Source organism: Poecile atricapillus, chromosome 32 (genome assembly GCF_030490865.1).
Source record: "Poecile atricapillus isolate bPoeAtr1 chromosome 32, bPoeAtr1.hap1, whole genome shotgun sequence".
NCBI lineage: Eukaryota > Metazoa > Chordata > Aves > Passeriformes > Paridae > Poecile > Poecile atricapillus.
In genome coordinates, this window is record NC_081280.1 from 1,263,998 (window position 1) to 1,288,516 (window position 24,519).

At 45.2% G+C, this 24,519-nt stretch overlaps 3 protein-coding genes across 3 annotated transcripts in view; all 3 read right to left on the bottom strand.

Moving 5' to 3' along the window:
* Positions 1–24,519, bottom strand: part of LOC131590191 (uncharacterized) — a 141,173-nt gene that overhangs the window by 58,351 nt on the left and 58,303 nt on the right. The gene's annotated exons all lie outside the window — the stretch shown is intronic.
* The window catches only part of LOC131590198 (olfactory receptor 14C36-like), a 595,201-nt gene that overhangs the window by 1,277 nt on the left and 569,405 nt on the right, over positions 1–24,519 (bottom strand). The window lies entirely within an intron of this gene.
* LOC131590142 (uncharacterized) overlaps positions 20,098–24,519 on the bottom strand; it is a 30,358-nt gene continuing 25,936 nt past the window's right edge. Inside the window, exons 4-6 of the mRNA XM_058860042.1 lie at positions 24,151–24,269; positions 20,809–20,929; positions 20,098–20,168 (exon numbers count right to left, since the gene is read on the bottom strand). Coding sequence (XP_058716025.1) covers positions 20,098–20,168; positions 20,809–20,929; positions 24,151–24,269 — 311 coding nt within the window. The remainder of the gene's footprint in view (positions 20,169–20,808; positions 20,930–24,150; positions 24,270–24,519) is intronic.

Here is a 24,519-nt window from a genome sequence, read left to right on the forward strand (position 1 = left end):
TATCTGGAGAGATTTTCATGGTCCTGCAGTATTTATGTGTGATTTCCCCTGGTTCATTGCCCCAAAAGATGCCAGAACAGGTGATTTGCACAATAACCAAGCACAGAGCTGGTTAAGCTGCCTGTGAATCTGATGGCAGAAGTGTATTCATGGTACTGCAGTGTTTCCCCTGTCCAGGTGATATTTGGTTTTCATCCTGAATATGCAATGTTCATGTACAATGCTTATATATGCATAAAGACTGGCTTTAAATACTTGTTCCCTCTTCACATGGGGATATGTAATCCATCAGAAATATTTAACAAGGAGCCATATTAGGTTTGGGCTTGATGGGATGGGTTGTTCAAAGTGTGCGATGAGTAATGGTGTCTCTAACAAACAGCACTCTTGTTAATTCAGGTTTGTCCTTTCTCAACCCCATTGCATAGAAATCACTTCTTTACAGCAGACTCTAAGTGAAATTCCTTCATACAGCTGAGAATTGTCAATTCAGGCTGATTCAAGGGGGAGTTTCCTGTTCTTGTGAAAAGACAATCCAGATAAACTTTTGGCTGTACATCTTGGAGGAGGCTGTGCAGTTAAGAATGAAAAGACATTTCTTTGAAGAAGTATCTTGAAAGAGCTTTTTGTATTATCAGAAGCAGCTACACTGATATTGACCTCCAGAATGAAAAATGCACAACCATTCATGTGTCTTAATCTGGCCACAATTCAGAGCTGCAACTCCAAAATCTCATCAAATATGTTGCTATAGTGTAAACAAGGAAGGAGAGCAGGAATACCAACATTTCTCATCAGTCTTTTGGGTGTGAAAGACCATTGAATTGATGCTCCCTTAGCTGTCAGCCTAAACTCTGCTGTGCAAACCTTAGGTCTATGTTGGACCTTAGAAACTTCTTTAGCACCAACTTAGGTGCAAAGCTGGTAGAAAACCCTTGAGGCCTCACCCTGATTTAGGGTGACAGAACTTCACTGTTCCAGCACAGAATTTACTTTCCTTGCTCCTGCAAGTCATTTGCACAGTGGAAGTGAAATCAGTGCCGTGCTATCTGGATGTGGTGGGACTTCACACCCATCCCGATAGACAACAGGGAAACCTATTTGTTTCTATGATACCATTCCATCTAAGTCTCTGGTTTGAGAGGAAGAGGAAAAGAAAGGGCTTTGTCCAGTATGCTGGCTAGAAGAAACCTCTAGAACCAGCAATTCATGAGTGGTCTCTACTAACTTGGGCATATTGGAATTAGATTCCCTGGAGTGGTATGGATTGTATCAAGAAGGGGGAAGAGGGAAACTGAGATCAAAGGCACAAGTGCTTCTAACTGAGTGTTGGTGAACAATGTACCCTGTGATGCTGATGCAGTCAAAAGATCAGGGTGGGATGCCTTGAAGAGAAAATATGCAGCTGATTCCAGCCATGGATGCCCTGAAGGATACCCCTGCTGCCGAGAAGATGAACTCCCTCGCCGCAGGCCGCAACCCTGTGGGCATAGGCAGAGGCACAGGAGTACATGTGTGGGGAACCCTGGTGGTTCTGAGTCTGATCATGGGCAGAACTATCAGTCTGCTCTCCAGGAGTTACCCCAGCGTTGAGAAGCAAAGCTCAACCCAAGACTGTAGGCAGTGTTTTAAAAACACCCTGGAAAAACAAAGGGTGACAGAAAGCCTGGCATATCGCACACACTAGGACTGCAAAATGGGCAGCAAAATAGGGGAGTGTGAGCATAACGACACTCGGTATCAAATGTGCCAAATCAAAAAAAGAGTAACCTGCCATGACCCAAGAGCAACACCTAAAAATCAGTGGTTAGAGGTGCAATCTGCAGCAGAAAGGAAGAAAATCCTGGCCCATGCATGACACAAATGAGCTGCTGGATTAGAGCCTGTTGTTCCCACTTGGAACAAATGTAACCATGCAGTATGGATCAGAGGGAGAATGGAATCAATGGTTATGGCACATTCCCAAATGAGTGCAATATGCTATCATCACAGCCAACCAAAAGTGTGTAGGATGGGAGGGAAAACGTATTGGGTTGGAGAAAATCTGAAATATGGTCAAATAGGTTCTCTCAGCAATGAGCCAGTAATAACTAACCTTCTCAACAGTAATGATGAGCAAATTTGCTTGTTATAAAGTACAACTTTCTGTTCTGCAAGAGATGGAGAAGGAGTAGATCCAGAAAGTCAATTAAAACAGACAGCTCAAGAATCAGAGAAACAAAAGGCAGAGGCAAAAAAAGAAATAGAACAAGAACAGCTAAAAGCATTAAATGAACAATATGAGGAGTTAGAACTTGATAACTAGTATGGTAATTGGAACCTACCTACCTACCTCAAACATGAACCTTTTTGTAGATCTAATAGAAGAGATGGCTACAGAATTAGGATGATCTAATTGTTGGATTTGTGGAGGGCTGAAATCAGCTGAGAAATGGCCATGGAAAGGTGAGAGCTTAGCTCCAGAGCAACTTCTAAAATGGAATCATCCCTAAATTTCCAAAACATTAAAATTACCCCAAGGGTGGGTTTTAGATCATCAAATAATTGGAACAGTTTGTATCAGCAGGGAAGGAAAAAGATATACTGAAGTAGTAGGATATCCTCCTTGCACATTCACTTTAACAGTGAATTCAAATAACAACACCAAAGCCTGGCAACCAGAAACCCCCACTGGATACTGGAGCCAAACAATCATACCTCTGATGCTCTCGAGTTATCAGCCAAACAGCATTCACTAATGCAAGCATTTGTGTATCAGAACCCAATTGCTTTGGACTACTTGTTAGCAGAAGAACGGGGAGTCTGCAGAAAGTTCAATGAATCTGAATGCTGTGTAGAAAGAGATGACTATGGAGAAACCATAGGAAACCTTGCAGCAGAAATGAAGAAAGTGGCACATGTAGCGGTTCCAAAATGGAATTCTAGCCTTCAAGTTTCTTGCTGGGATTAATTGTTTGGGGGGAATTGTCTGGGGAAAGATTGGTGGAAAAAATGAGAATTTTTAATATGATGTAAAAGAATGGGGCTATTATTTCTGCCTTGTCTCATACCATGTTTTATCCGATTCATCCATTCTGTTGTCTAAGGCATGCAAATAGCAGCAATGCCCATTGATCCTGAGTTAGCTCCAATAAAAACTGGCCAATCCAAGGGAATACCCCAAATATCTAAAAGAAGGGAATTGAAAGAAAAGAAAGACAGCAGAGCTGCTGAAGCTCAGGCCAGATTTAAAGCTCAGACACAACTATTTGACAAGTAGCATGAAGCTACTGCACAGCCAAAAGATAGCTCAGGATACAATAGGCACCTGCATTGATGTACAAGTAAGCACCCAAACAAAAGAATCAAATACTAAAATAACCAATCTTATCAAAAATTATTCCTTGTAAATACTGATTATGAAAGAAGTGAACTGTATCAAAATTTATCCTAAAAGCACAAATGAATTAATTCATAAAGAAAGCAGGGGGACTGTGATCCATAGCATGAATAAAATCGGGCTAAAGTTATAATCTTGTCTGACAAGAATCCCAGCATATTTCCAGGAAACCTTCCCTGATGAGATTCTAGTGACATGCAGCAAGGCCAACATGAATATTCATCTGCAAGGGGCATATCTCCAAGAAACCTCCGTCCGGTAAGATTAGAACGATATGCACTCATCAATATTCATCTGCAAGAACTGTATATCCAAGAAACCTGATGAAATGACAACATATACGCCCAAAACAGCCTGAATATTTGTCCGCAAGCAGTGTATTCCAAAGGAGCCCTGAAGAGCCTGAAAACATATCAAAAGCACCTTGGGACAGTTGCAGTTTGTGAAGCAGGGTGGGGAAATGCTGCAGATCGCCTCCTCCCTGTCTCACCTGGTGCTGTTCGCCTGTGTCCTGGGGTGACTTTATGATACTGGTATCCCCCTGTCTTGCTTCTAGAAGACAGGTGTCTGCTAGGGAGAGCAGGAGCCTCCCTTGGGATGAAAGAATGTAGAACCCCTCCCTCCAAATTATTATAATTTTGAAATCAAGAGGCTTTCCGGCAGAGATCTGGGGATAGGAATAACAGTTCTTTACTAGTATAACCAGGCAAACAAACAACAATAACTACAGCATTAACAAGAAAACAGAACCAGGGACCCCGTGCTGAGATGGGATGGAGGAGAGGCTTTGTTTTCACAAACCCCTCGGGCGGGCAGTCCCGGTGCTCCTGCGGGGCTCTGAGGAACACTCGGCTGGAACAGCAGGGATGAGCTGAGATCCTGGGCTGGTGGATGAGGTGGAACAGCAGGGATGAGCTGAGATCCTGGGCTGGTGGATGAGGTGGACCAGCAGGGATGAGCTGAGATCCTGGGCTGGTGGATGAGGTGGAACAGCAGGGATGAGCTGAGATCCTGGGCTGGTGGATGAGGTGGAACAGCAGGGATGAGCTGAGATCCTGGGCTGGTGGATGAGGTGGATCAGCAGGGATGAGCTGAGATCCTGGGCTGGTGGATGAGGTGGAACAGCAGGGATGAGCTGAGATCCTGGGCTGGTGGATGAGGTGGAACAGCAGGGATGAGCTGAGATCCTGGGCTGGTGGATGAGGTGGATCAGCAGCTCCACGGCGGTGCCTGGCACTGCCACACGTCCCGGCAGGGCAGGGGGTGCGAGGCCACCAACGAAGAGGGGAGAAGGAGAAGAAGCAGCAGCTCTGTCTGGGTGATGGTGAAATTCCCTTCTCTCCACCGCAGCAGCTCCTCGACCCAGCAAATGAATGTCTTTCCCGGAAGGCAAAGAAAACCAGCCAAAAACTGTCCCCACCCTCCTTTCCTGCCCCCTTCCCCCCTGGGCCCGGCCACTCTTTGTCCTTTATCAATCACCCACTAAATACCCACAGTTAGGTTGTCTCCCCAGCTAATGGGTAAAAATTCCACGGGGAGGCCAGAACAAAAAAAAGGACACCTAACCCCCAACAAGAACCAAGTCCCAACAAGAGAAAACTGCCTCTCTCTCATCAATCTCAGTCCAAGGGGGAAAAAGAAGCCAAGCACAAGTGTCCCATCAGGACAGAGGCTCAATCTCCAATCAAAGGGGACTTTGTTCCAGCTTTTCCCTTGGAGCAGCGTGCAGCAAGCACACCTGGGCCTCATTCAGGTCTCTGTGTGGGCTGGCAGTCAGCTTCTGGTGGGAATTTAAAGCTTTTCCTCTACTTTCCACAGCAAATAAGGGACTTCACCCAGCTGCATCAACCCTCAAGTTTCACTCTAAAAATAACCATTTGCATTTTCCTCCATTCAAGCCCTGAAGAAAACAAACTTCACTTGCGGGAGCTGGTGGCACGGTGTCCTCCAAGACCGTTGATGAGCAGGACAATATTCCAGGGGAAGAGCGGCAAAGCCAAAGTTCACTGATGCTTAGGAAGCTTTGCAAAACCTTCCCACCTGTGGTGGTTGTTATAGATACATTTTATATTGTTGGCTTTACACAAATATTAAAATGAATGTTATGTGTATAAGAATGAGAAATTTTGTTGTATTAATTTAGTTTTCTTTATTTCTGTTATTGATGAAATTTAGAAATAGTAGTATAAAACATATATGTTAGGCTATGGCATAGTGTTAAAATAAAAACTGCCTTTGTTTGTATAACCCAAAAACTGAGGAAAAATAGCTAGAGAACTCCTGCATTTGTAAACTATCTTATCCAGATGAAGACAGCAGTGACCAGAGCTCTGGGGGGAGGAATTTATTGCATTCCTGGTATCAGAGTATATAAATCTCAATGGCGCCAAGAGGATTGATCTATTGGGATGGGGGCAAGAGAAAACTAAACAGAAGAACACCAAAGAGCCTAAGAAGAACGTATGAATATGTATGAGAATTTATGGATATGTAGTAGGGTTCTGTTTTTAAGGGACAATCCTTTGTTAGTAAGGTGTGCTCTCTTGGCTGAATGCAGAGACACCCGGCCATATCTGTATACTTTACTTTATTTTTTTCTCCTAATTGTTTTTTTATTAAACTTTTAAATTCTATAAAAATTATGTGAACCTCGTTTTTCACAATTGGGGGCTCTTTGTCCGGGATAAACACCTCGCCTCTGAAGAGCACTGAGGGATCCTGAGTGGGAAAAAGCGTGCACCCTGCTGAGTTTAGCGGACCCCGCTCCGTTTCCCCTGGTGTGAGTCAGCAGTGGCTGCAGGTAAATACCCCGAGGACAAGAAGGAGAAGAAATAAAGCAAAGGAAAGGGAAAAGGCTCCCTAAACCGCGGTATTTGCTCCGTAATTCTTGTGCACGAAGACCCAAAGAAGAAAACGGATTGTAAGTAATCTTTGGGGGAGCGGAAAGCGGGGGTTGCAAAATATCCCCGGGGTCACTGGGACTGGGTCTCAGGGGAGGGGTGAGCCCCTCGGGAAAGGGAGCCGAGGGTTTTCCTGGCACAATCCACTGGGAAAACGGGATAAAAGCGGGGATCCCCAACACAGTGCTGGATTGAGGGGTACAGCCAGGAGCATCTGGGGTTAACAGTGCTGGATTGAGGGGTACAGCCAAGAGCATCCGGGGTTAACAGTGCTGGATTGAGGGGTACAGCCAGGAGCATCTGGAGTTAAAAGAGCTGGATTGAGGGGTACAGTAAAGAAACCTAAAACATCCAAGGCCTTATAATACCCATGGGAAGATATCAGTAACTTGAAAATAAAATGTATTTTATTGTTGTTTAGCTTTGAGTAAAAATGAGTGAGAGTGAGTAAAATAGATGTGAGTGAATGTAAGTAAATGTGTAATTGTTATTTTAAATAGTTGATTTTGGTTTGTTTGGAAGGAAGTGGACTGTATTAGGTTGTTTGTGTTGTGGTGAGGGATTAAGGACTGGTGTGAGGCTATCAGGGAGCTCTTTCTAAATCCAGATGTGCAAGTAGAATGCAGAGTGGTGCTGGTGTTAGTCGCAGTTAAAGGGCAATGGGGGGGCACCCTGTAGTTATAGCTTTTGTTTTGTTAAGCCCCAAGACAATTTTTTGGTGAGATTGTGAGTAAGCATTTGTGATAGTGAGCTGTTTTGGTTTTTTTCTGGTTTAAAGTGTAAGATTTCAGGAAGAGCAGAGAAGAGACAAAGAAATAAAAAGAGCGGGTGGAAATGGAGGAAGGAAAATGTTGTTGAATCTATGTTTAATTTTATTTTTTTGAGGGGGAAAAGTTTATTGTGTTGTATGGTATTGTATAATATTGTATTGTTAAGAAAAAGGGTTTTCGGTGCCTGGGAAGAGGTGGGGAAGAAGGTAGTGTTTAGGTTGGTAGAAATAAATTGATTAAAAAAAAAAAAAAAAAAGGCAGAAAACCAGTAAGTCGGGTTTGGGGAAAAACAAAGGCAAAAATAAATTGATATTTATAGATAGATATCTTCTATAGATAGAAGAAATACCCCAAGATAGCCCTTTGGGAATTATGTTAGCTAATTGGGATATTACCCCAAGTACAAGGAAAAAGGATAGAGTAAAGATGATTAATTTTTGCATGATCGAATGGGCAAACAAGGAAGTAAGATCTGACCACGTTTGTTGGCCTAGATATGGTTCTTTTGAAACTTGGTTTTGTCAGGCCTTAAACGTGTTTGTAAATTCAAAAGAACCGTTTAATGCAGAGGAGAAAGAATATGCAGCATGCTGGATGGGGGACACAAACTCTGAGAGAGTAAAAATTCTAGAAATATCAGAAATCTCAAAGATAAAACAAGAAGAAAAAAGGAAAGAGAAAAGCTGGGACCCTTTAGAAGTGTTCCCCCCTCCTCTCCTGCTTGGCCCCCGCCTGCTGCAGATGTCCCGCTGGGGGTCCCGCCTGCCCCGGCTGCAGCCGCGTGGCTCGAGGCCGGCCCGCCGGCCCTGCCGGGGGTTCCATCTGCCCCAGCCCCGGCTGCTGTGCCCGCACTGGGCACCCCCGCTGTCCCACCCCCGGACACTTCTCCCGCAGCTGTCCCGGCCGTCCCAGCCCCGGCTGCTGTGCCCGCACTGGGCACCCCCGCTGTCCCACCGCCGGACACTTCTCCCGCAGCTGTCCCGGCCGTCCCGGCCCCGGTGGCTGTGTCCGTGCCGGCTGCGCTGGGCACCGCTGCTCCTGCCCCAGCAGACACCTGCAGACTGTCCACGCCCCGCTTTGGTTTCTGCCGAGAGACTCCGCTCTCTCGGTGGCTCCGGTACCAGTTCCTGCCTACGGCCCCCCTTGGAGGACTCAGCGGCGGGACGGATCCCTGCCTTCACCATCCCATCAACCTCTGCCATGGACGCAGCGCTCCTAAAGAATTTCTCCCTTAACGGAGAGGTACCGTACCAAAATACAGGAAACTTAGTTCAAAAGCGGGTTTCCCCTGACTCCTCCCCAAAACAATACAGAAAGGCTACTAGTTTATTCCCATTATGAGAAGTCCCAATGGGAGGGGGAAATACGGGATTTGTAAATGCCCCTTTGACTTCCTCAGAAGTCAGAGATTTTAAAAAGGAGCTAAAAGGACTACTAGAAGATCCTATAAGTACAGCAGAGCAACTGGACCAATTTTTAGGTCCCAACATATTTACTTGGGAAGAAATGGAATCATTAATGAAAATTTTATTTTCCCGAGAGGAGAGACAGATGATTAGGGTCGCTGGAATGAAAATATGGGAAAAGGAAAACCAGCAAGGACCACCAGGGGACCAGAAAATGCCAATGGTAGCTCCCAATTGGAATCAAAATGATGAGGCAGGACGAAGAAATATGAATGATTATCGTAATCTGATAATCAAAGGAATAAAAGAGGCAGCACCTCGAGGGCAAAATGCAAAATAAGCATTTGAAGGACAACAAGGAAAGGAGGAGACCCCAACTGAATGGTTAGAAAGACTTTGGAGGGATATGAAACAATATTCTGGGATAGATCCTGAGACAATAGCAGGGCAAACCCTTTTAAGAGTTAATTTTGTCACCCATGCCTGGCCAGACATTAGGAAAAAACTGGAAAAAATAGAAAACTGGCATGACAAACCTTTAAATGATTTATTAAAAGATGCTCAAAAAGTTTATGTAAGACGAGATGAAGAAAAAGCTAAAGAAGAAGCAAAAATCCTGCCAGCAGCTATGCGAGAAAGCAGTTTCCAGAGAAATTTGGAGCCTCTAAATACTACCCCTAGGCATCCAGGGTTTAGGGGCAGGGAAAAGGAAAAACCTCAGCACAAATAGAATCCCAAGAGCGCTTTAAGAACACCTGTTATCACTGTGGGGTGAAAGGGCACTACAGGAGAGAACGTCCTCACCTATTGAAGGACCAGAAAATTTTCCAAGAAATAGGCCCAGAAGAAGAATAGGGGAGTCATAGGCTCTATTTTCTTGGGGACAAATACCATCTGGAGCCTGTGATAACCTTAAAAGTAGGTCCCCAGGAGGAAGAATTGGAGTTTGTTGTTGACACGGGGGCAGAGAGGACCTGTCTATTACAGATTCCAACAGGTTGTGATGTAAATAAAGAAACTGTAAAAGTAACAGGGGCAAAAGGAGAATGTTTCACAGTTCCAGTCATCAAAGACGTGGTGATTGAGGGAGAAACTAAAATTTGGATGGGGAATGTTTTATTAGTCCCTGGAGCAGGTAGCAACTTACTGGGGAGGGATTTACAAGTGAAGCTAGGAATAGGAGTTATACCTGAAGAAGGGAAAATGACTGCCAAAGTTCTAAAATTGAACCTAGAGGATGAAGATAAAATAAACAAGGAAGTTTGGGCTGGGGAGGGAAATAGGGGAGGACTGGATATTGACCCCATAAGGGTCACGATTGAGAGAGAAGAATGCCCCATACGTGTGCGTCAGTATCCCATATCCTTAGAAGGAAGAGAAGGTTTAAAACCAGTGATAGAAGGACTAATAAAAGATGGGACATTAGAACCCTGTATGTCCCCTCATAATACCCCTATTCTCCCCATAAAGAAACCTGATGGGAATTACAGATTAGTACAAGACTTACGGGAAGTTAACAAAAGAACTCGGACCCGTTACCCAGTAGTTCCAAATCCTTATACTCTCCTAAGCAAAGTTCCACCCCAGCACCAGTGGTTCAGTATGGTAGATCTTAAAGATGCTTTTTGGGCTTGTCCATTAGCTGAGGAAAGCCGAAATATCTTTGCTTTTGAATGGGAGGATCCCACTACAGGGAGAAAGCAACAACTGAGATGGACAAAATTACCACAGGGGTTTACTGAATCTCCAAACCTATTTGGGCAAGCTTTAGAAACAGTATTACAAACTTTACCCACTCCTCCAGGAATACAAATTATCCAATATGTTGATGATCTTTTGTTATCAGGGGAAGCTGAAGGTGAAGAGGCTACTATAAAATTTCTGAATTTCCTTGGGGAAAAAGGACTAAGAGTATCAAAAGGTAAATTGCAATTTGTAGAATCAGAAGTAAAATACCTCGGACATTTAATAAGCAAGGGTAGCCGAAAGCTAAACCCTGAGAGGATTGCAGGAGTTCTATCTCTCCCCACCACCCCCTTCAAAAAGGGAGATTAGGAAATTGCTTGGATTATTGGGGTATTGTAGATTATGGATCAAAGGCTATACACAAGCAGTAAAATTTTTATATGGGAAATTGGTAGAAGGTGAAGAAGTAAAGTGGACCCACGAAGATGATAGCAAATTAGAAGAATTAAAGTTAAAACTAGCCTCAGTATCAGCTTTAAGCTTGCCATCATTAGAAAAACCCTTTTATCTGTATGTGAATGTGGAAAGTGGAGTAGCTCATGGAGTTTTAGCCCAGGAGTGGGGGGGAGTAAAAAAACCAGTAGCATATTTGTCAAAAATGCTGGACCCAGTGAGTCATGGCTGGCCAGTATGTATTCAATCTGTAGCAGCTACTGCAATCCCAGTAGAAGAGAGCCGTAAACTTACTTTTGGAAGCAAACTAATTGTGTACACACCTCATGCAGTCCGAAATGTGCTAAACCAGAAAGCTGAGAAATGGTTATCAGATTCTAGAATGTTAAAATATGAAGCAATCCTAATAGACAGTGATGATTTGACACTAGAAGTAAGTAAAAGTTTAAACCCAGCTCAATTTTTGTATGGAGAACCAAAAAGTGACTTAGCTCATAATTGTTTGGAAATTATCCAATATCAGCCTAAGGTTCGGGAAGATCTTGAAGAACAAGCTCTCTCAGAAGGGGAAATAATATATGTAGATGGCTCTTCCAGGTGTTTACATGGGAAAAGGATGTCAGGTTATGCAGTAGTTGATGGGAGAAACATGCAAACTGTTGAGAAAGGAAAATTACCCTCAAATTGGTCAGCTCAAACTTGTGAATTATATGCTCTAAAAAGAGCACTAGAACATTTAGCACATAAAAAGGGAACCATCTACACTGATTCAAGGTATGCCTTCGGAGTGGTACATACTTTTGGAAAAATCTGGGAGGAAAGAGGATTACTAAATTCAAAGGGGAAAGGATTGATACATGAAGGACTCATTTTAGAAGTTTTAGAAGCATTAAAACTGCCTGAAGAGATAGCAATAGTACATGTTAGGGGTCACCAAAAGGGAATGACCTCAGAAATAAGAGGAAATAATTTGGCAGATCAAGAAGCTAAAGATGCAGCAGAACATGGGATCAAAAGAGTTCTGTTAATTCTAAGTCCGGACATGGAAAAATTGACAATTCCCAAATTCAGTGAAGCAGAAGAAAAGCAGTTAAACAAGATAGGGGGAAAACAGGATGAGAGTGGAAAATGGAGGCTCCCTGATGGAAGACAGTTACTTAATAAGTCACTTACTAGAAAAATACTAGAAGATATGCATCAAAAACTCATTGGGGCACTCAAGCTTTGTGTGATCACTTTTTAAGGAATTATGGGTGTATTGGGATTTTTGGAGTGGCAAAACAAGTAACTGAAAGATGCATAACTTGCCAGAAAGTGAATAAAAAGGTAATGAGACAGACAACATTTGGAGGCCGTGAGTTAGCCCTCCGACCATTTCAAAGTATCCAAGTTGACTTCACTGAACTTCCCCAGGTACAAAGATGGAAATTTTTATTAGTCATAACAGATCATCTAACCCATTGGGTGGAAGCAATTCCTACTGTCAAGGCCACAGCCAATGTGGTATGTAAAACCCTTTTAGAACAAATCATTCCCAGATACGGGATGGTTAATAGAATAGACTCAGACAGAGGAACACATTTCACATCAACAGTCTTGCAGCAAATAACTCAAGCCTTAGGAATAAAATGGGAACTACATACCCCATGGCATCCCCAGGTTCAGGTCGGGTAGAAAGAATGAATCAAACTCTAAAGAGAACTTTAACAATATTAATAATCGAAACACAAATGTCATGGGTAAAATGCCTACCTCTGGCTTTACTGAGGATTCGAACACAACCTCGATCAGATTTAGGAGTGTCACCCTATGAGATGATGTTTGGGTTACCCTTTCTGACCACCCAACATGAAACTGCTACCTATGAAGTCGGGGAGACAAGTATCAAAGAATATGTGAAAACAATTGCAAAAACCCTTGAAAATTTGTGGTTAAAAGGGATAATCCCTCAAACCACACCTTTAGACTTTAAAATTCATGATATCCATCCAGGGGAATGGGTATTGGTAAAAACATGGAAAGAACAATCCTTAACTCCACAATGGGAAGGTCCTTTTCAGGTACTGCTGACAACGGAGGCTGCAATCCGGAGCAGGGAACGAGGGTGGATCCACGCCAGCAGAATCAAAGGACCTGTGAAGAAACCTGAGGAGTGGACTGTAACTTCTGAACCAGGTGACACCAAATTGACTCTAAAGCGGGGACTGGGTGGTAATGAACTGGGAAAATCCACATGATCCAAGGAATGTACAGAGAATAGCACCTACCTGGGAAGGAAGGCCAAGCTTATACCAGTGGTTTCAAGTGCTGCCTGGACAAGCTTCAAAACATCTCAGGTACCCACCTTGGGAAGGAATACTCCCACCTCAAACAGGGGGATCCACACTGTTTCAAATTAAGAAATTCCCAAGTTCTGGCTCTTGCCTGTGACTTATACAAAGAGGAGGGAGAATTACAACTCCCATCAGTGCCATACCATATACCCTGTCTCAAACATCCTAATACAAGACACGCTAGCTGGGTTAAATGTAAGTGTTTAAATTGTAAGGAAAATTGGTATTGTAGTACACACAATTGTCTTTCTCTTTGCATGAAATGTAGTGTCCTAAATCGATCCTCTCTCCAGACTGAATTAAGAACAACTGAAATAATAACTTTGCTTTGTGGATGGGAATTATTAGTGCCTGTTGAGTGGGAAATACCTGAGGAACAGTGGGAAATTACAATTAAGAAGTGCCAAAAGCTATTTGCCTGGAAACTGACAAAAAGGAGTTGATAAGGAAATAGAGGGCAAGACCGGCTTGGCCGCTGTAGTCGCCACCAAGAAGATACAATACACCTGCTATGGGTAGCAACCCCATAGGCACGGGAGGTGGGAATACAAGCCAAACCAGACCTCTGTTACTCCTTTTTTTGTCACTCATTTTTTGTCTTTTCTCTTTTGGAATACCAGCAAACACATGCCAGAAATGCTACCAAAATCTGTATATGCAAAGACACCGAGGTTCCTTTTTTGTCACTCATACCCATATGAACAGTCACTGTTATAACCCATCCAAACTAGGTAACTGTATGCATAATGGGAAAAAATATTGGGTTACAGAAAATTTGGGAGCAGGTGGTAATAGGTTAGGAAGTGAATGTCCAAAAGGGGAGAGATGGATTTGTTTTACATATATTATTGGGAGCAAAACCCAAGATTTAGTAAAAGAACAGCTGATAAGCAAAAAGGCAAAACCAGCACAGCAATCTAATCCTGTGTCAGTTTCACTTCAAGATTTGTATACAAAACTGGAACAACAATTAGAAAAAGAAATAGATATCTCAAGACTGGGAAAAAACCAGTTTGTGGAGTTGAGAGAGAGAATCAGTAAGGAACTTAACATCACTAACTGTTGGGTATGTGGAGGGGCTTTGACATCAGAAGAATGGCCATGGAAAGGCAGCAGCTTAGGTCCAATTGAACTCCTAAAATGGAACCAGACAATTACAAAGAGACAAAACCGCCCTGAAGGGTGGATTTTAAGCTCAACAGTGATAGGAGAAGAATGTCTCTGGCGCACGGGGAGGAATTTCCTTAATCAAGTAGGAAATACTCCCTGTAAGAGATATAAAGTTAGTAATGGAACTTCCACATGGTGGATCCCAGATGAACCAACTTGGTACTGGGCTCCCAGAAAAACAAAGGAAGGAGATTGCATATATAATAATGAAACTAAACTGTTTCAATGTAAGGATAAAGGCAAGAATCCTTCCTTGAGTATACCTGAAATCTCCAAACTCTGGGAGAACTTAAATCAACAGAAAATTGATTTTTGGAAAGCACCAGATGGCTTATTTTGGATATGTGGAAAAAGAGCATGCCCAAAACTCCCCCCACGATGGAAAGGGAGTTGTACTTTGGGAATTATACAGCCAGGATTTTTTCTTCTGCCAGGACCAAATGGAGACAAACTAGGAGTGCCAGTATATGAGGACCTAAAAAGAAGCAAAAGGGAGGAGATTGGAGGATTTTAAAAATGGGGAGATGAGAAATGGCCCCCTGAGCGCATATTGGAAACCTATGGGCCAGCCACCTGGGCACAAGATGGGAGTTGGGGATACCGAACCCCAATTTATATGCTAAATCGCATCATAAGACTCCAGGCAGTTGTAGAAGTAATAACAAATAAAACTGCTTGAGTAATAGAATTAATATCCACTCAGCAACGTCAAGCCAGAGCTGCAATATATCAGAACAGGTTAGCTTTAGACTATTTGTTAGCTGAAGAAGGGGGTGTTTGTGGGAAATTTAATACATCAGATTGTTGTTTAAAAATAGATGACAACGGGGATGCCGTTCTGGATATAGTCAATGATATCAGAAAAATAGCACATGTACCCGTTCAAAAATGGGACCCAATGCTAAAAAGCAGTTGGTGGGATAATCTATTGGGAATAGAATGGTGGAAAAAGTTAGGCTTCTTCCTTTTGTGTGCTACAACTGGCTTGATATTTCTTCCTTGTTTAATCCCCTGCTTTATTCAGCTAATCACCAGAGTAGTTCAGAGTATGCAAGAGATAACAATGCCTATAGATCCAAACTTAACTACATCTAGAGCGGCACAAAAAATTATGGTGTTAAAGAAACAGAACAACATAGAAGATCCTCTTGAAGAAGCAAGATTAATTTGGGAAAAAAATGAGCAAATAATAAAGGCTAGAAGGCAAGAAATATTGCTCAAGCCAAATGATTCATGAAAAGAAAAAGGGGGATTTTGTTATAGATACATTTCATATTGTTGGCTTTTCGCAAATATTAAAATGAATGTTATGTGTATAAGAATGAGAAATTTTGTTGTATTAATCTAGTTTTCTTTATTTCTATTATTGATGAAATTTAGAAATAGTGGTATAATACATATATGTTAGGTTATGGCATAGTATTAAAATAAAAACTACTTTTGTTTGTATAACCCAAAGACTGAGGAAAAAAAAAATAGCTAGAGACTCCTACATTTGTAAACTCTCTTATCCAGATGAAGAGAGCAGTGACCAGAACTCTGGGGGGAGGAATTTATCGCATTCCTGGTATCAGAGAGTGTAAATCTCAATGGCTCCAAGAGGATTGATCTATTGGGAAGGGGGCAAGAGAAAACTAAACAGAAGAACACCAAAGATCCTAAGAAGAATGTATGAATATGTATGAGAATTTATGGATATGTAGTAGGGTTCTGTTTATAAGGGACAATCCTTTGTTAGTAAGGTGTGCTCTCTTGGCTGAATGCAGAGACACCCGGCCGTATCTGTATACTTATTTTTTTCTCCTAATTGTTTTTTTATTAAACTTTTAAATTCTATAAAAATTATGTGAACCTCGTTTTTCACATCCCCCAAGACAGGACCCACAGGATTTCTAAACTCCTGCTGTGAGAGGAGTTCTGGGAGTGGCTGGATCCAATCCCAGCCCCAGGATTTGTAAAGGTGTCTTGGTTCTAGAAGACAGGTGTCTGCTACGGAGAGCAGGAGCCTCTCTTGGAATGAGAGAATGTAGACCCCCTCCCTCCAAATTATTATAATTTTGAAATCAAGGGGCCTTCAGGCAGAGATCTGGGGATAGGAATAACAGTTCTTTACTAGTATAACCAGGAAACAAACAACAATAACTACAGTATTAACAAGAAAACAGAACCAGGGACCCCGTGCTGAGATGGGATGAAGGAAAGGCTTTGTTTTCACAAACCCTTCGGGCGGGCAGTCCCGGTGCTCCTGCGGGGCTCTGAGGAACACTCGGCTGGAACAGCAGGGATGAGCTGAGATCCTGGGCTGGTGGATGAGGTGGAACAGCAGGGATGAGCTGAGATCCTGGGCTGGTGGATGAGGTGGACCAGCAGGGATGAGCTGAGATCCTGGGCTGGTGGATGAGGTGGATCAGCAGCTCCACGGCCGTGCCTGGCACTGCCACACGTCCCAGCAGGACAGGGGGTGCGAGGCCACCAACGAAGAGGGAAGAAGGAGAAGAAGCAGCAGCTCCGTCTGGGTGATGGCGAAATTCCCTTCTCCCCACCGCAGCAGCTCCGCGACCCAGAAAATGAATGTCTTTCCCCGAAGGCAAAGAAAGCCAGCCAAAAACTGTCCCCACCCTCCTTTCCTGCCCCCTTCCCCCCCTGGGCCCGGCCACTCTTTGTCCTTTATCAATCACCCACTAAATACCCACAGTTAGGTTGTCTCCGCAGCTAATGGGTAAAAATTCCACGGGGAGGTCAGAACAAAAAAAAGGACACCTAACCCCTAACAACACCCAAGTCTGAAAAAGAGAAAACTGCCTCTCTCTCATCAATCTCAGTCCAAGGGGGAAAAAGAAGCCAAGCACAAGTGTCCCATCAGGACAGAGGCTCAATCTCCAATCAAAGGGGACTTTGTTCCAGCTTTTCCCTTGGAGCAGCGTGCAGCAAGCACACCTGGGCCTCCTTCAGGTCTCTGTGTGGGCTGGCAGTCAGCTTCTGGTGGGAATTTAAAGCTTTTCCTCTACTTTCCACAGCAAATAACAGACCTCACCCAGCTGCACCAAACCCCAAATTTCACTCTAAAAATAACCATTTGCATTTTCCTCCATTCAAGCCCTGAAGAAAACAAACTTCACTTGCGAGAGCTGGCGGCACGGTGTCCTCCAAGACCGTTGATGAGCAGGACAATATTCCAGGGGAAGAGCGGCAAAGCCAAAGTTCACTGATGCTTAGGAAGCTTTGCAAAACCTTCCCACCTGTGGTGGTGTTGCACCCTCCTGAGCTCCTGGAGCCCTCCCTCAGCTCAGGCGCAGTTTGGACAGGAAGGGGATGGTTCAGTTTGTGCCATGTGGGGACAGGAGGAGGGAAGACTTTGCACACACTGTCACCAGGGCAGGGCTGTTTTCCTTTATGGTGCCACGCGGTAGCACGTAATCTTTGATTTCATGGGAGTGAGGGAGGTGCTGAAGGGCAACAATTCCCTGTGCTAAGGACATCTTCCACTCACACAGCAAGGCAAGGGAAGGGGAAAGTGCAATCTCTCTTTCCTGGAAGGTGTTCAGCTTTTAACAAACTAGTTTTGCTGAAGATGAGCCTAGGCAGTGGTGAGTGAGAGCATTTGATCAAACTCCCAGAGTATCCTCACATCTGTTTGGACACAATTTCTTCTTTTTTTTTTTTCATTGTGAATGCTTTCTCCTGCCCCGCTGCCTCCTGCTTGGAGTTGTACGCGCAGCAGAGTCCCAGAGTTTTCTCAGCAGGCCTGTGCAGCGAGTTCTGAGCCAACGTGTGGCTCTGCTGCCATCCCAAATCTGCGCTTTCCTTGCCCAGCCTGAGCGCAAGTGGGGCATGTGCTGGGCGTGGCTGGAGATTTTCATCACCAAAATCCTCCAGCGTCATGGCATTTCCATCTGCCCATTGCTTTGGAGAGCACAAATCACAAACCACCCATCTCAGCTGATAAATGTCATTGCTTGCAGATTGCTGCAGCCGCACAGCTGAGCTACAGATACACATGAATCAATTGCAGTTGAAAAATGGCATTTATTACAAATTGCTACACCTGCGCTGACAATACACAACTATAAAAATCTCAATTAAGTTTAAAAAAAAATCATTTATTATATTAGCTCAACAATGCCACATAAAAATATACAAATACAAACTTCAGTTAGCAAAACCTTAATTTATTGCTAACCTCTACAAGTCACTATTGACAAAAATCAATGAGGTGTTTAACAACTTAATTTATTACAGATTATTACAGCTTACAGCCCATATAGAAATACAAAAATATCTGTGTCTCCCTCTAAATAACCCTGTACTAAGAATTCCATAGATACAATTATACAACTCCACCACTTCATACATGTTTAAATAGAACTAAATACCTCTATCTAAACATATATAACAATCTACAGATGGAAATACAGATTAAATATTACATATTTCATAGAATATATATACAGATATATATATAAAACAAAACTATTGGAATATATAAAAATGTCGCTGTCCCAATCTAAATATCCATACAACTGCATAAGAATAAATCAGCTGCCCGATCTTCAGTGCCTCTCCCTCAGTGTTTTCCTCCCATGCAGAGCAGCTCTCCTGGACAGGGACAGCAGATGGGACATCTGGGAGGCAAAGGGAACAGCGAGTCAGTCCTGGGACCTTTCCCTTGGCAGCAGCTGCACTTCCAGCAGGGAAGCAAAAATCTCCGAGCCTCCCCAGGAGGGTTGGGAAGAACAAGCAGGCCGAGCGGGCCAGCGTGTGGCGAGCGCAGGCGCGGCGGGACTGTCCCGCATCTCCCGGCAGCCCGGCACAGCTCCCGGGCCCTGCCGGCACAGCTGCCTTGCCCAAGGACAGCCCCTGTGCCGGCCGGGGCAGCAGCGCTGAGCAGCCCCAGCACGGGCAGGGGCCGCTCCTGCCCGGCCGGGCAGCGCCCACGGACAAAGCCCACGCCACCCTCAGCCCTGCCCGGCCTCACCAGCCCTGGGGCCTCACCCAGGCTCTCGCGTGGCCCCAGCACATCCCTGCTCACTGCTCTTGCTCCAGGCCTTCAGCTTCTCCCTGCTGCCTCCTGGCAGTGTCTGGATGTCCTCAAGCTCTTCAACACAGCTGTGGTGGCAAAAGTGGAGGCTCTGGAATTGGTTGCAAGGCCTGGCAGAGCTGCAGTCCCTGAGCTCTGTGTGCTCCCTCCTGGCCCCCTCCATCCCCTCAGCCCCGCCGTCCTCTCGGCAAACCCCCAGCCCCCTCTTCAGTTCCTTCGGCCTCTCCCAGGCCTCTCACCCCGCTCAGTCCCTTCTGAGCCGTTGTGTCCCCTCAGAGCCGGCACAGCCCTCAGCCCGTGCCTCTGTCACCTCAGTGCCACCATCGCCCTCTGCTCCCCCACAGCCCTCAGTGCCCCCAACACCTCAAGGTTTCCATCGTCCCTTCAGCATCAGCGCCTCCTCAGCCCCCTCAGTCTCACCGTCCTTCAGCAGCTCCTCACAGGACAGTGCCTGGGGCCACCGGCAGCTCCCACCGCTCCAGGGACAGCCAGGGCTGCAACTGCTGCTCCGCCTGGCCCGGCCCCAGCTCGGACCCAGCACAGGGGGACACAAGGGGCACAGCGGGAAAAACAAGAGATGAAAAAGGCAGCCAAGGGGGAAAGAGGCAAAAATGCAGCCTAGGCCTACACACCTCAATCTATAGATCTGTACATCCATAGAGCTCTAACTAAAGAACTATGCACATTTAGAAATGGAACTGTGTGTGCATCTAAATGTTACTCTCTACAGATATCAATGAAAATTTGAAAATCTATAAATGTAACTATATACATAGAAATAAAATCCATAACTATACATACAAACTATACAGATGTATAGATACACCTATAAATACAACTATACAACTCTATCAATCAATACTTGTAACTATATAAATAAATCACGATTAAATAAATAAATAAATCAAGATAAAAAATCTCTAACTATATATATAAATAGAGGGATGCCACCTGCCTGATGGTCACAGGCTCTCCCTCTGATCCTTCTTCCCACGCAGGGCAGCCCTTCGGGCAAGGTAGATCAGATGGATATCTGGGAAGGAAAGGCAACTCTCAGTCAATGCTGGCCTCCGGGTAGCTTTCCCTTTGCAAGGAAACTGTCCTGCTAGCAAAGGCTGTAAAAGATGGCCTGAAAGGCACACTCTCACTTGAGATTTTGAAGCCTGCTCTTTAAAGGGAACAGGGATCCTTCCAAGTTTTCCAGCCTTGTGAAGTTTTGAAGTACGCCAATCAATTCACAACACTCCCAGTGCAAATGGCACCCAGGAGAGCTTGAAACACAGACAGTCCCAGCTCCCACAAAGAAGCCCAGCCTTGTTCTTTCTCTGGGCTGACGCAGAGACGTCAGTCCTCACTGCAGTGGCTGAAGCTGAAGGCTGCTGTGAGCTGTGAACCAATTGGGACACGCAGCTTGGTGACACAACTGCCACCAGCTCAGCTTTATTCCCGGCTCTCTTGCCACAGCAGAGGACTCGGTGTCAGAGCCTCTGGAAAAGCACGGAGGGGCAGGGCTCGGGGAGCTTGTGCCAGTGCAGGATTGGAACTAAAGGCACCAGGAAGCACCAACCCTGCTTGAGACAAGAACTCAACTCTTCTCATCTCCCTTCCTGTCAGAGGCAGGCTCAGAGCAGCTGTCTCCCATCTCTCTAAAGCAGGCTGGGCTCACTCCTTACCAAGCTCCTCGGGCTCCTGGCAAACGTTCACACAGCTCCCGCAAGCAGGCAAAGCTCCCTCTGCTGCAGCCTTGTTCACAGCCTCCCCTCCTGAAGAGCCACGGGCAACACTAGGATTGACCTGAAAAGAAAAACACAAAGAAGGAAACGCAAAGATCAACCAATAGATTCTGCAGGGATACAATCAGAACCTGCCAGATTTCCTTCTGTGCACCAACAAATTGCTTTTAAAAACTGGTATATACGCGGGAGTTTGCAGAAGACAAAGGCTCATCGCGCTTGGCAATAAGATATGGGCGGTTCCAAAAAATCCCCCTCCCAACCTCCAGTCTGCCCTTCCTCAAGAATAAATCTACCCATGCAATGGCTCTGCATATTAAATGAAAGAAGAGAAATTCTTTGGCAAAGTTGTAGAATATGATACAAAAAGGCCTGTGCCAATGCAGAAACTGAACACTCCAGGCCAGTCTGGGAAGAGACAAGACTTAAGAAAAAAGGGATTCCAAAGTCCAAGAGGGAATCTGTCAACCACAAGGACTAATGGGCCCTGATTGAACTGCTCTTCAACACAGGAGGAGCCCCTGGGCTTCAAGGAGTCCTTAACCATTTCATGTCCAGCACCAACCTTGTCCTTCTCACCAATCACACAAGTCATGGGGCCTCAAAACCAAGACATCTGCCCCCTGAAGACTCCACGGCTCACACACTTCATCCCTTCTTCCTAACAAGGAGCTCTGGGCCCCAGAGGCCTTCAACAGTCCAAAACACTGACTTCTCCAACACACTCCAAGAGCTGTCAAGGCTGACAAGGCTGTTGAGCGTGGGGATGACACTCAAGCCATGGAGTGGGCGCTAAGGATGGAGTCCTGCTAGCTCCTGGCACAGGGATGTGCTCTTCCCACCACAGCCCTAAGCACAACAGTCTCCTGCAGGCTGCAGCTTTGCAGGGACTGTCTGGCAACACACATCTCTTCTTTCCACAAGGTGACTGAGCTCTGGAACGTGGAGAGCAAGACTGGCCAGTTTGCCCAGCTGAGGATTTCCCAGCTGGAAACTGGACTGCAGGCAGCAGGTTCCTGAGAGGGCAAGACAGCTGCAGCTCCAGCCCATGCCCACACACAGCTCTGGGAATGCCTACACGCGCAGCAGGGCTCACACAGCAGCAGCAGCAGCAGCAGCTGCAGGAGCAGCTGCAGCCCAGCCCTTGCTTTGCCTTGGCCTTCCAGCCCAAGAGAGGCAGAGCCCACATCTGCTGCTGGCACCATCGCATGCCCCTCCCACTCTGCCTTCAGTGGCAATTCTCCAAATGCTCCTCTCTTCTTTCCCATCAAACAAAGCCTGTTAGAACCCACCAAGCTTCCACTTCCTCCCCACAAATGCCCCTGCACCAGATTCTTCCCAGAAAAAGGAGCATCCAAACCTGGCAAACACCTCTCATCCTCACTTAAGGGCTAACCCCCCTTTTCATTCCCTCTTCCTTAGCAAATCTTGCTTGACCAAGCAAATCCTTCCGTGTCCATTCACAGCTGAATTCAAGAAGCCTTTGCTTCTCAGCCATGCAACAACATTCAGAAGCTCTCAGTCCAGCCCCTCTCATCCCGGTCCAATGGAGTTACCTGAGCAGAGGGAGACCTTTCAGGCACAGATGGTGAAAGCATCTCCTCCAGTGTCTCCAGAACAAGGTCCAGATCCAGTGGTGGCAATTCCTCTTCCCCAGGAGTACTCCATACCCAGCTTGGGGCTCTCCATGCTGCATAACCAGCACTGCCAGCTGGAGCACTGGGGACTGAAGTGCCCGGGGCGGCTGCAAGAATCCAAAAACATCGGTGAGGCTCCAAAATGAGGCTTTGGGACGCAGAGCTTTATTGCTGCCTTGGATCAAACATCACAGGAAGCGCACAGCAACCTCAACTACAGAAAGGTATTAAAAACTTCCCAGGGAATTGGAAGAGTGAGCTCTTCCCCTTCAAAAGTATTATCCTAATCGACGTGTACATAGATTAAAGTATGGCTTGTGAAAATGATCTAGGCATACACACAGACATAATCACCTTTAATCACAGCCTTTTGCATCTTCCCAGCAGCTTTGGCATTTGGCTGCTTGAGTTTCTCATCATAAGAGACCACAGAAAGTGCATTCACCCAGGAAGAGGCCAGAGGTGCAGACACACATGCTAAACTTAAACTGCAAGTTTATTCTAAAGAGCAACCATGGAGGTGAGGCCATGGTCTGCAGCTGCAACTGTTCTGGGGACTCACAGCGTGCACTGAAATTTCGTAGCATTATTTGTGGGAGAGACTGTTGGAAATGGAAAATCTGCAGCCTTAGAAAAAGCCTGGATTGATGGAGTGATGAAAGTACACAGACATTAGGCAGAGTAATTCTAAACCTATGTTCTTACAGTTGCAAGTAAGAATATGCCTAGAGTAAGTAAGAAATTATATGAAGTAAAACAGTTGGAGGTATCAAGTGTAATAGTGTGATTTATAAAGTAAGTTAGAGATCTAGAAACTATAACAGAAGTGTGTGTGAATACGTGACCTGTTAGCTTGTTGGATAAAAGACAGACGCAGGGTGGCAAAATCAAGTAAAGGTGATAGCTTAATAAGTGAAAACAAACTTTGTGTCAACTGTCTACTGGAATAAAAAGTTATATATTGCTATGCGGAGAAGGAACTCGTAACTTCCTCGAGCTGTGGTTGATTTGTTGCCTGTAAATCTCACGCCTCGGGACTGATATCTTATTGGGCTACTTCAGCAATAAATCATCTCTAAGCACGGTGGTCCCATCCCTTGTATTTCATCTCAACAAAAGACAATCTGTAAACTCTGCAATATCCTATCAGAGTCCTAGTTTGGCTTCATCCAAAGAAAAATGGGAGTTCACCTGACACCAACCAGTTGTGGAGAAATGTTCTTTGCCTCGCCCTTTGACCTCTACACAGAGGCTGCCTGGAAAATGGCCAGAACATCCTCCAAATCTGCAGCAAGGACGGGAAAAGCAGACAGAGATTCTTTTGATATTCATGATCCTGCTTCCTAGTACCCTTGACACCTGATTCTGACAATCAAAAGTACACATGACAGAGCACCACGGCAAAATACTTCAGTCACATTTTGTGATCTTTCTGAAAAGCCAGGGGAGAAACACATTGCGTACCTGATGGGATGTTGGCTGGCAAGTGCTGCTCTGGAGAAGTGCAGCTGCTGCTCTCTGGAGAGGCCACAGAAGTGCTTTGATGGTGCGCAGGAAATGGTGGAGTGATGAGCTGTGGCTGGAGTTGAAATTTGCGTGTGCCTGGCTCGCCTGATGAAACCCCAGGTGCAGATGTAGAAAAGACTTTCTTGGCACGTGCTGGGGAAGCTTCACGCCCTTGAGGATCTGGACTTGTCCTGGAAGGGCCTGCAGGTAGCTCTGAATCCTCAGGTGAGGCAGCACTGCGCTTCTGGCATGAAGGAGCTGTGCAGCAGTGAGGGAAGAAGAAAGGAAGCAAAGGGAAGGCTGGGTCACTACTGCTCCTCAGGTGTGTTTCCTTTGGCAGCAACTGTACTTGTCCCAAGGAAGACAGAAGCTCCCATCATCCCAAGTAGGGTGAGAAGGAGAAAATTCCCCACATGTTCTGAAGCTTTGCAACAACCAATTCCTTGTCTACTGAGCTCTCCCGTACTTATTCATCTGTCTGGGAAAAGTGTCCTGCTGCCATTGCTCG